This window comes from Ornithodoros turicata, chromosome 2 (genome assembly GCF_037126465.1).
Source record: "Ornithodoros turicata isolate Travis chromosome 2, ASM3712646v1, whole genome shotgun sequence".
NCBI classification, from domain to species: Eukaryota; Metazoa; Arthropoda; class Arachnida; order Ixodida; family Argasidae; genus Ornithodoros; species Ornithodoros turicata.
The window spans coordinates 137,036,502-137,049,047 of record NC_088202.1 but is presented as its reverse complement, the minus strand read 5'-3'; the positions used below and the strand labels follow the sequence as shown (position 1 = coordinate 137,049,047).

Genomic DNA, 12,546 nt, shown 5'->3' with positions numbered 1-12,546 from the left:
AGGAAACACAACACCTCGTTGCTCCAATACCCTCCGTACTGCACTGTCCTTGCTCCATGCGGATCTTTTCTTTTTTCTTCTTTTTTTTTTTTCGCGACTGAAGAAAACATTGAAATGTTGCGGATTCCATGAAGAGGTTTCGAAGAAAGACTGGCCTGCGGATGGCTGTTACAGGACGCAACTACTAAAGTCGATACTTTCTTCAGCAGCGATAAGACAAGATAAATGAGGATGGTAGCGATTTCGGATACTTGCATGGTTGGTCGGCGGTAGTTCTGTGTACTCTGTCTTTCTTTGTGCTTCACTAATAAACTACTATATTCACGTCGCACAAGAGTAAGTGTAGTTACAGGAAGTCGGTACGTACTAGCCGGTATGTTGGTTCATTCACGCTCAGATCAATAAAGTCCACCAGTTGTTCTCCAACAGGAATTTTCGTCCTTAACGGAACATCGCGGAGAACGTGTGGCATTGTATACTGATGGGCCGAAAACAGACACAGGCGTCTCGTGTGCAAGCATAACAGAGGCATGTACACAGTCACATCGTTTTGCAAACATCCTGTCGATCTTCAGCGCTGAAATGAATCATTTACTATACAACTGTAACTTACAAAAACCAAAATAATCGTCTTGTCCAGCGGGCACGATTCTTAACTACACTGTAAACTTTTTCACACCTTTAAAGGTGTGCGCTATGAACATTCAACCTGGTTGCGTAACATTGCATCTCCAGGATGATCTTTTACAAAATTTAGAAAGCATTACTAAAGATCAAGTGTCAGTGCAAATCTTGCTTTCATTATGTCTTGGATATCGTAGGTACGAGCTAATGCAGATATGCATCGCTATCGATAATCGAGCACGCGCAAGTGTCTACAATACTGTTGAACAATGTTGAGATGTTGCAAGACTGAATTTTTGGAGGACAGACAACACTCGAGTAAAGAAAATTTGTGCGAAACCGTGTTCCATTATGATGTTACCAAAATTACACCTAAAAAGGCGTGCGCCATGCACGTTGTTACACCTTTAAAGGTGTGAAAAGATTTAGAGTGTAGGATCGTAGATAATCCTTTTGCTGGATATCCGGTCATGTGAGAATACCCACCAATGAACTTGCAGACACCGTTGCTGCCCCTGCACTCGGATACTGAGCTGCGAAGTGCAACTCTCTCGCTGTGTTGCACATCCCAGATGGCGCTGAGTCATATATGAACCCCGTCACCATCGTCACTTCCGTCAGTTTTAGCTGCCACTTCATCCAGCACTATTGCTGGATGCTGAACTCCTTTTACTCTTTAGTATAATTCTCAACTTTTTAATGTATTGGTTACATAACTGCCTTCGAAGTTGTCACGCGCCCGACTTTTACTGTATCACACCGTTTGTCTTTAACCACTCAGTATTCTGTCTTGGAGCATTATTGTATGAGATTCTAATGCGCCATAAGCATACCAATCATCATCATCATCATCATCAGACAAATAATTTAAATAAAAATGAGTCATTAATTAAACAATCACTCCTCATACATTTGGATGGCTACTAATAGAGAACCCCTCTGTGTTCGACGAATATATATTCTTTGCCAAATATCGAGGATTGTGTTCATAACGTACTACTACCAGATCATGTGCTTATGCACCAATCATGCACCACGATTATAGCCGGACTTGTCTGCCAGTTAAAAGCTCATAGTTAGACCGTATTTCCGTTGTGTCCGCCCCCCCCCCCCGTTTTTTTTTTCTTTTTTTCTGGTTCGGACTTCTCGCCTTATCCCTGCAGCTCCTAGAGGATGTTCTTCTCCGCATAAACGAGAATACATTAACGTCGGAATACCCCCTGTGATGTTTCTACTTCAATCTCCAGGAAGACCGGAAATCGCGCATAATCTGGGTATGCCGCCGCGGGGGGTCTATGACTGCACCGATTTCGCGTACTTATGAAACATAGCGGGTGTGGAGCATCTTTCTGGTCTGCTGGACACAGTGTCGTCGCGCAGTTAAGATATACGTACAGCTCGTATAAGAGTTAACTTGAACGCCATTCCGGCCCGCGGACTCTGGTGGTGTTTAGTAGAAATAACGGCGGAGGGTGTTTTTGGTGATCTATTTACAGTTAGAGAGGTGACCCCCGTTATGAAGGCGTTGTTTCTTGACAGGCGCTGCCAGGGTGGCTCTCTTCCCGCCTCGCAGGCTGGAGCGGTGTTCAAGTTAACTTTGACGCTAGCTGTACCATTCAACCCCAGCAGATTTGGACAAAGATTGAGTGATGGTGTACAGAAAGGGAATAAGACGTTCCAACGTGCACATTTCACATTGAGTTTACGCGTTCCGCATTTTAATGTTGCACTATACGAATGTGAATTGCTTGGAAATTACCGAGAGTCGACCCTGGAAGGGAGCTCCATGCAGACTTGCTGAACTCAAAATTTCGGGAGGGCTCTTTACAAAATGACGATACTTTATTTCTATACAGAATTTCTTTTAAATCCCGGAATACGGACGGTTTCCTCGATGCTCAAATTGTACGTGCTCTGTATTTCAAAGAACCGCTTAGGCAAAATGAGGGACTGATGGAGCTGAAAGGGTTGTATACTCGCCTCTCTTTATAAGAGAAGTTTCATTTACGGAAACAGTAAGGAAATCGAAAGACTGGTATTAGAAAGGGAAATATTGGAGTAACGAAAATGGAAACGGTGACGAAAGTATAGGGCCGTTACCATTGGCACCACCTTTCTCTTTTCTTTATCTCTTCCATAACGGACACATCGAACGTCCGAAACTGGTCTTGCGAGCCCAAAGAACGTATTTTATACGTAACAGAGTAGCATTTCACTTATAGTATCCTAATTTGATTAATCGATATTAATAGCACAATCTCTCTTACACTTCTTCACGGGGTTCCGTACTTGTCCCCTGAAAGCAAGAAAAGGGGGCCAAGTGGAGACAAGCTGCCACGTAGGCGGTTGGATGCCCTCCCAACCTCCCCTCTGCAGGCGCCTTTGACCTTTAGCCTCCACGAACCGCGGTCAAATATTTCGTGACCACCGCCCGGCGCCTCCAACGGTAATTATTCGCTCCTTTTGGGGAGTGGTACGGATTAATGGATTCGGTAATAGGCGGGCAATTATGTAATAAGTGAAGAGAAACCAGCTCGAAACGCAGGGTCGCCCTTGGTCAACCATTCGTATTGGAAAGCCAAACGGAGCGCAAGTAGACCTGTGCGCCGAGCCGCCGATGGCAGTGGGCCGGCGGCAGCATCATACTGGTCTTGCCTCCGGGGGCGCGGCGAAGACGCGAACAAATAAAAGAACGACAGTGCGTGATCACTACATAACGACGCACATATGAGAAAGCAAATTGGCAAATAAATGTGTTATCAAGTTGTATGATGCCGAGTGACAATTATGGAACACAATGTTCTTGAAATCCGGAGAGAAGGTCTTATGGGCGATGGTTCTCTCCGGTGCCTTCCAACCCATGTGCAGATGTCACCCATGGAACTGCATGCAGGGTTTTCGTATTAGGAATTAGGTCACAAACGCAGAATTTATAAATTGATCCCGCCTTTGCTGTTTAATACGGAGAAAGTTCTACTCGAATAAATACATTCGGGGACATGTGTTATTATTAACGTTACTATTATTTCTTTTTACTATTTTTTTTCGGAGCTACGTAAGTACATAGAATACTGGTATTAGTAGTTACTGTCTGCCATCTAGCAATGACGGCCCACATGCCAAAAGGCATAGGCCTGCAATCCTGTTTTCTCAATGTGTAAAACTAGTCGAATAAAATAGACGTTTGTTGTTGCTGTTATATTATTATTATTAAAAGATGATGTACTTTGGGACCATGTACTGTTTCTGAACAGTGACGAAGTACAATAATTACCGCCAAAAACGTTCTCCAAACATTTTCCATGCGTGAAGAAACGTTTCAAGAATGACAACTTTCCATCCTACTGTATTCGTGTCCTCATCCATCTTTCGACGGCATGGCGACCTGATTTTTGTTTTCTTGACTAACAAGGGTAAAGTATTTGGAATGTACCTAAATAGTAAAGTAAATAGATGGTGGTGGAGGAACTGTTCGCCGTAATCGGCCACCCTCAGGCATGCAACGCCTGAAATATAGGACTCACAGATAAGAGCACCGAGGGTTGAACAATTATAAAAGGCTTCCGAATGGGAATCGTAGATGTAGTGTTAATTACATCTATTTAATTCGTTAATTAATGAAGAAGGGCCACGGCCTGCTAAATAAATCTCGTGTCTTCAGGATCTTATATCGAATACATGACGCTACAATCCACGTGCATCACGGTTGTGTTTTCACAAAATATTGGTTCTCGGCGTGACGAGAAGATTTCCTAAAATGGATACTCTATTTTTGAGGAATATGACGCCATATAGCGTGCACGATATCTGCCACCTGTCCGACAACATTGCTCCTCCGAGATCGATTCCCGTGTCGTCACCACAGCTGCCTGCAGTCTTCCAGTGTGGGGCGGAGAGCGAAGACGCGGAAGGTACGCTCGCTGTATAGTATAGACAGACTCCGGGTGTCCCGGTGACGTCGCGCTCTTGGAGAATCCGAAAGTGAAGTTGTTACGGGCTCCTTCGAAGCACTTGGAAGCCCGTAATATTTACTGGCGGCATTTGTGTTCTGCGTACTGAGGCTTTGTACGAGGCCAGTTTATATTACGAGATAAAGTACCGTAATTTCCGTCGTGTAGTGCGCGTGTTATACGGCAAAGTGTGTCCTCTTTCACACGTCCGTTTTTGTCGTCCATTTGCTTCAAGAGTAGAAGCTAAGGGCAATAGAGCCCCGTAGGTTCCAATGGGTGCGATTTGCCTAACAGGGACGAGAAAAACGTTCGTGTGAAACAAGCCTTACACATGGTATTTTCTATCGCGGCAGCAAGCTTCGTATAGTTTGTGAATACAAACCCGGCTGATGACTGCAACAACATATTGGCAAGGTACAAGGTGCTTGGGCAGGACTCTTCCGCGAAAGACGTTAACTACCTTGTGTCGTCGTATGTTGAGACTTCGGAGCACAAGAAGTTGTGGCGTGGCTTACTCGTTATATACTTGTGTCGCGGCGTAAAGCCACAAATTATCAGTGTATCAGGTATCAGAGGTGACTCGTGATGATTCCTTGTTTTCTGAGCATAAGCACAGACTGGCTGAGCTTGTGCACGCTATACGTCGCGGTGCGCGCGCTACAGGGTGTTCCAGCTAAATGTGCTCTTTCACCCTCTCACATTGGGGGTGAAGGAAAGACGCGTCTCCGAAGATGCGCAATGAACAAAATACAGAAAAAAATGGTGTCCCTTCACGATTATTATTATTATTATTTTTTTTTGCGGACGATCTATGGAACGGATTTTTGTTCTGAAAGCGGCTCCGGTATCAGGTGACCGAAGGGACCAGATGTTCTCATTGGGACAACTTCGTAGCTATAATTAAAAAGTTAATTATTGAAAGTTAATTAAGAAATTGCCTTATAGGAGTTTTCTACTGCCCTGCTAAGGAGTGCCCTATATAGCATAAGCTATATCGCAATTGATTTCATCTCGGAAAAAGTGATAAATATATTTTTTAAAATATGTTCGCATTTCGCTGGGACACCCTGTATACGTGGTACTTTTATTTTAAAAGTCGAATTTTCGGTTGGTGCGCCTTATCAACCGGAAATTGCGGTAAATATAATTTTTCAAGCCCTCATAGTGACAGTTTAAGGTCGTTCCAAAACACGAGAACAGTATACCAGCCACACTTCGCAACGTGAGAAGAAAACATAGTTGACGGGACGTCAAGCACCAACGAGTGTACCGGCCACCGTCTTGTGAAACAACACTTGTGTTGCTTCTGGCTCCCTTTTTACTGGCTTCTATCCCATTTTCATTCTACGCCTTCGCATGGTTTGGCAATGCTACTCGGCCCAGTTTCTGTAAGGTTTCCTCGAGGCAGTGTGCACCCTGCTTGTCAGCACCAGCACCACGACGTTTCTCTTACTTGGAGAGTTCGACGAGTCTCGTTGTGAGATTGTGCGATGTTTTGGTGAGGCGTTTGTCGATTGAGTTGCAGGAAGTGCGGCCTCTTTGCAATTGAGAGACGTATACGCTCCGTGTGGTATTGTTGGTGCGACGGAATGGTGTCCCACTCCCTGACCGCCACAAAAGATGATTCAGGTATCTATGCACGCGTGCACTATGTGCTTTTAAAACATGAGTGAAGTTATTCTCGTTACAGTCAAGGTGCCGTGCTACACCACTTAACCTGCACTAACGTCTTTTTAAACTTTTTTACTAACCCAAAACGCTGCATAATTTACGAACGTTACATACTACACTACTTTGTAGATAAGGCAGGAAAGCTAAGTAAAAAAAAAAAAGCCCAAAGATTCCGGTTTTCCGAATATACTATTTAATGAGATTCGGTACATTGGAAATAATTTGGAATTTGGGTTTCATACGCCCGACGAAGATGCAGTTTTTGTCTTACATAACGAGAAATGCAAGCCACATGTGCACATACGGTAGATCGGACGTGAGCATGCGTTACTTTTCCGGACTTCACAGGGGACGTGCTACCGAGACAGGGGCGACTGAAGATTGTTTTGCGGCTTGCAAAACCACATCCACAAGTGTCATCTCGAATCAGTGGCTTCGAATTTTCACAGAGCAAAATGTTTACTGAGAGCCTTAGCGAAATAGTATATAAGAAATCATGTGACGTCGCGTTCTTGGTAAAGTAAATGTACTGCCATCAAAATGGAAGTCCTTTCTGTCCAAAAGCGTTTTATGAAGTATAGGGAGCATACCTATATGGAGTGGGAACAGGCCCCTTCACACGTATTCCGACTGGCGCCTGAAGGGGTATTGCTGCGCGTATGTATTGGCGTCAAAGTGGAAGTGCTGACACGCTTCAAAAGGACAAGGCCACAACGGGCTGAATATCAACTCCTTAAAGGAGTTGCGACATGTCATCGCAGGTTATCGGAGATAAACGTAAAAAACGCACCGATGTGAACTTGCATTGAAAGCTTCACAGAGAAGAGGGTAATAGAAACGGAGAAAATGGGCACCGCGGATACCGAAACTCGTGCGGCTCTGACGTCACAGACCTCACCGCCGCCAGTGAGGCAGCGCACGAGAAGTCACGTGCTTATACGGCTGCCAATGGGAATGGACGCAACTCTGAGATTCTGTGACGTCCATGCGCTTTGCTCGGGAGTGCGTCCGAGGGCTCGTATCTTGCTAAGTACGACACGTAGAAGAATATTTCTTTTTTCCTCCGTATTCTGGGGTGCAATATACAATGCGTCCATGATGTAATGAACCGCATCTACACTCTTAGAACTGAACTTCACCACATAGCACGCTTCTAGCCAACCATCATCCCGAATGACAACGTTCCCGCCCCTGATTTGTTGAAAACGATAGGGCGGAGCCTATACTCTGTGCCGTGTATAATGGACACAAAATAGGCCCCGCTACCCCTTTTCAACAAATCAGGGGCGAGAACGTTGTCATTCGGGATGATGGTTGGCTAGGAGCGTGCTATGTGGTGAAGTTCATTTTTAAGAGTGTATGAAAGTGTCTCAACCGCTTTAACAAGGACTGCTTGTCAGGTCAAGAAGTGATGTCCGTCCTAGTCGTCACAATAGAGCGCCTTTGCTGTCCACAAACCTTATGTATGTGTATTGTCATCAACCGTAGGTGACCACCCTTCACAGAGACAGAAACTTTATCTTTACATACTGAATAACAACAGTTCTCAAGCCCATCACCACCAGCAAAGGGGTACAGTATCGCCCCCGACGATGAAACTCCCCATTTAGCATCACAAAATGTAGTAGTTGTTGTTTTTCCAAAAGGAGATTGCCTTTTGTACGTGCCATACCAAGCGCACAGCCCTAAACATTGGGAAGAGTAAATCTTTGTGTTGTACTGGCATCAAAGTGGAAGACCTGCCACCTTCTATTGAAGACTGTGGGATGGGCCATTTCGTCCATCTATATGTGTATAGTGTTTATTCACTGACGTCACCTCGCCGCCATACTGTAGGTCCTGCATTAGTTCGCTGCTATATGCTTTTTGGGTGGCTATTAACGTCGAAAACATGGAAATTGCTTGGATATGCTACAAATTACACTGCACAATAACTTTGAAACACCAAATATACGGTGAGTGCGATATGAGTAGCGGCTTGGATGGGACCTACAATATGGCGGCCGATGCAGCACATCTGCCTGCAAGCGACAGTGGCGGTCTCCTGCGGATGACGTCATGTGAATAAACCAGTGGAAGTCCGGTCACAAGGGGCCATGTTAGACCAATAGAGAGAGGACGTATAGCCTCCAACAGTGCACATTTACGTGTTTTCGTGGGAGTGATCTCGAACTTTGCGCAGGTGGTGGGCGAGCCATGTGCTACGTGATCGTGACGTCACGCACGCTCCTGTGGACGCTGCTGACGGTGGCGACGACGTTGGCTATGCTGGCGGCCGTCGTGACGCCCACCTGGTTGATAGGTATGCCCAAGAAGCCCCTCATCCGCGGAAGAGTGCCACAGGCACCGCTTTACAGGCCGTCCATAGGTAAGTCACCGTTATAGTAACGTTGTAAGTATAACGTTGTCTGCAAACAAACCGCTAACTCTTGTTAGCGCAGTTTCTGTCCCAAAACGTTGTAACGGAAGATTTCTCGACGGATACAGTGCGCTGCATATAAATATAGGGACATCCCCGAAACTGGTTGTATAGCGTCCCAGTCCCACTGCAGCACTGTTGCTTTGCATCGTTGAGAGCAAGAGAAAATATTCTTTTCCTGTTTACGAGCTTGCGTCGTTCAATTTTTTTCGCACATTTTTGTAATTTGACCTGGGCCAAAAATATGGGGTCACTTGAGCACGCATACATAAGCAAAAAGAATATTATACCACTTAATACTTCGTAGGGCCGAAACACACGAGCTGCGCCTTCGAATTGCGGACGAACGTAGATAACGCCATGGGAGCGCAAAGCCTCGACACCTCCAGGAGCACGATCTTCAACGTGTCCCATAGCGTCTTCGGCCCGGGATTCGCCACGAGCTCTTACGCGAGCCTACCAAAGCGGCATCGGAACGCGCGAGCTTTAACGATAACGATCGATATGGTGAGCGTTCAAGATCGGGGCCGAGTGCCATATAGGCGCATGCGCATCAGTAATCGAAAAAAACCTACATTATCCGTGTATTCACACGAGCGACATTCCCCCAGAAGCGGAAGATGCGAAAAGCGTCATAGCTTTCTGCTGTCGCGTGAGCGCGAGCGCTTAACGTCGTCTCTTCACGTATACTGCTAACCGTGGGGAATATCCTGCTACACAGCCACAAGATATTGCGTAGCAGACGACAGGAAAACACGCTGACGGTGTCGTCTGCTAAGTGTCGTCTGCTAAATGCGCAGTACGCCAATCCCGATATTCCGCACCGTGTGAATACTCAACATCACACGGGACTGAACTTCGGCCCTGTGAGCAGTGTTTTCGCTTTTTCTTCCACTAGAATCTTCCGTGGGGATGTCGCTCGTGTGAATACACGGTATGTGTCTTAACTATAGGGATGTGCCAACCGAACCGACGAATCCTAGGTTGGGATTCGAGATTCGGGAATCCGAATGCCCAAAACGGCGAATCGAATCTTTCGAATCCACCAACCACATTTGTTCCTTTCTGTTTCAAATTTGCGCCTCCTCCGGAGTCCGCAGAAATGCCTCATTGACCGACGGGTGTTTTCTTGTTTACATTGTTTGTTTACATTTCTTTGTTGACATTGCTCTGGACTGAAAGAGTTCAGACAGGAACTGTTACATATACACGTTTAAAAGTAATATGGTTTCGCTTTCGATTGTTGCTTTAGCTTTATGGAAATAATTCAGGCTCGAGAATTTATGTATTTCTTGTAGTCGATGAACAATACGTTAAATAAATGAACTATATATGGGTATATTTTCTCCCGAAACTGAACTATTATGTTTTTTTTTTTTTTAACGAGTGTATTATATTCTGCTTCAAAACGCTTTTCAGTTGTAGTTTTTTTTTCCTAGCTTTTTAAACTGCTTTTAAAGAAAGGATTCGAAAAATTCGTAAGATTCGTGGATTCGGATTCGTGAAATTCTGGATTTGTCCCATCTCTAGTCATAATCGTAACATCAACGTCGCTAATCTGAGGAACAACATCCTTTCAATGCATTCGATACCGTCGTGGATTTCCCGAAGACTCTGTAGAGCAGGCATGTACAAGCTACTCAAAAAGTTAAGTTACTGAGCACCAGGGGAAAACGTAAGTGAGTAGAGTACTAAATACTTATAAAAGTAACTCGTTATTTTCAAGATACTATCGAGTTACAATTTGCGAAATTGACTGTCGTGCAAATACGTACAAACAAAGCGAAGATAGAAACGCATATACTCGTTCGAAACTTCGAATACACTCGTTTTCCCGCGATATGTTCTTGGTATGCATTCTCCGCTCCGCGGACATCTCGGCAGACGATGTCGCTATGCTCAGAGGAAGAGCCAACCTAAGTGAGCGTATGATTGTTTTAATAAACTCATTTCAATTATTTACATCTATAGCCGTCCTCGCTCGCTATCACGAAACCAGACGTCGAGCCATAACCGACGCTCTCCCGAAAAATATAAATGAAATGGGAGTACAAAGTTACTGCCAGAAAGTATTTAAGTTGCGGTACTAAATACTGAATTTTAAAAGTATTTGTAAGGTACTAAGACGCTCCCAAAAGTATTTAAGATGGAGTAACTAGAATAGAGTATCTAAGTTACGTACAAGCCTGCTCTGGAAGTACAGAATAACATCGAAAGTGATGCTTATACAAAGCAATGTCGTGAGTATGTGTGACTAACTCACCCCATGCAATTATGTAGACGTACTGGAAAGCCGCCTGAGACATCATTATTTTAACCTCGTACCAGTTCTGCAGGACGCATCAAGTTTATTACAGCGCCCGATTATAGGTAGCGGCCTTCGCGCAGTTAAATGACACGGGTTAATTAGCACCATCCTCAAGGCGGAGTTTCACAGCGTTATAAGTGTCTGTATATTTAGACAGTTCTTCCCTTTCCATGTACGGATAGTACGTTTGTCATGTGTGAGCTATACTCTGTAAAGGAAGTGTGGGGGGTGTGCTCCAAATTATCCTGGAGACCATTTCCGTCAACGTGAACTTGTATAGTCCAAGTTTTACAGCAGGTTAAGGGTATTAACAGTTGTGCAGAAAATCGACACACTGTTCACGCTGCAACCGATGCTGCTGTGCCATTGCGACAGGGCTGCTTCTGCGGTGTGTAAGCTTGGGAAAGAGCCAATAGGAATCATAGAAGTGCGCGAGCCCCTCTGACGTAATCGCTGGGGACAGCTGTGTACTGTGGAGCCACTATACGGGCTCAAAAAGATAGCCTTATTTTATTTCGTATTATAAATCAACATCACTCAAAGGCGCAAAATATGAATAGAAATAGGGAACATTACGCATTTTCACGAATTCTCGAGAAAGGAAGCGCGAAACATCTTAGTTTCGGATTCTTCAAGAGTCGGTGACGTCACCACGAGCTCTACCGACTTTCTCCTATAGCAGCGCGCGCAATTTTCCAGGTCTCCGTCTTTCCCATGACCTTGGAAGCAGGGAAAGGTAATAGAAACGGAAATGCTATTATACGGGAAATATAGCAGGTAACGGTAACAGAAACTGATATCGCGCACTCACCTGAAACAGAAACGGAAACTAAAATAATTCACGGTAATAATTCGGGTACTGCAGGATTATTAAGTCTTTATCGTATCATGTAGCTAAATTTATTAAACCTGAATGAAGCCAACCAAAATTAACTGAGGAACTATAGTCAGTGACAACATAAGTCATACACTTGATCGCGCCCTCACACAAGAATCGCTCCGCGCGCGCGAATGTAGTGCGGCGCGGCCAAGTGAGGACTGGAGGGAGAGAGAGAGCCGGCACTACATCGCGAAGCGGGGGCTTCGTGCAAAGGCTGGTAGTCAATCGCAGGAGCCTTCCACGGATGAGTGGGCGGTCCCAAATGTAAGACTTAAGTTGTCACTGACTATAACTATAATGAACTATATCAAACTAGGGCATATAAGTAAACAGTATATAGTAAATAGAATAAGAATAATTCTTATACGCTTATGGTGACTTGCAAGTTGCAAACGTGAGTAACATTCGTGAAAACAATGTTCATATTAGCTGTTCAAAGAAACCACGTATGTATATTTTTGAATTAAAGTTGTCTGTCGTGTGCATGTATCCGTGAAGTCCTCAAAATAGACTTCAGAATATATATGTAGAGGTATGAGGCTTTGTCACGCTCTCAAAGCTTACACAAAAAGAAAAAAAAAAGGAGGGGAAAAAAGCGGGGGGTGGGGCGGTCCCGAAAACCAAAACGCAAAAGTTACTGAAACGAAAACAACAATGGCGATATCCGAAACTGAAACAGAAACAAATATGGTAA

At 44.6% G+C, this 12,546-nt stretch overlaps 1 protein-coding gene across 2 annotated transcripts in view; it reads left to right on the top strand.

Annotated features, from left to right (window-relative positions):
- Nucleotides 1–12,546, top strand: part of LOC135386201 (LHFPL tetraspan subfamily member 2a protein-like) — a 43,469-nt gene that overhangs the window by 23,841 nt on the left and 7,082 nt on the right. Inside the window, exons 1-2 of one of the 2 annotated variants that reach the window (XM_064615994.1) lie at nucleotides 5,966–6,203; nucleotides 8,428–8,613. In XM_064615994.1, coding sequence (XP_064472064.1) covers nucleotides 6,164–6,203; nucleotides 8,428–8,613 — 226 coding nt within the window. In that variant the 5' untranslated portion in view covers nucleotides 5,966–6,163. Of the gene's footprint in view, nucleotides 1–5,965; nucleotides 6,204–8,427; nucleotides 8,614–12,546 lie in introns of those variants that run through there. The other variant, XM_064615995.1, reaches the window with a different exon arrangement.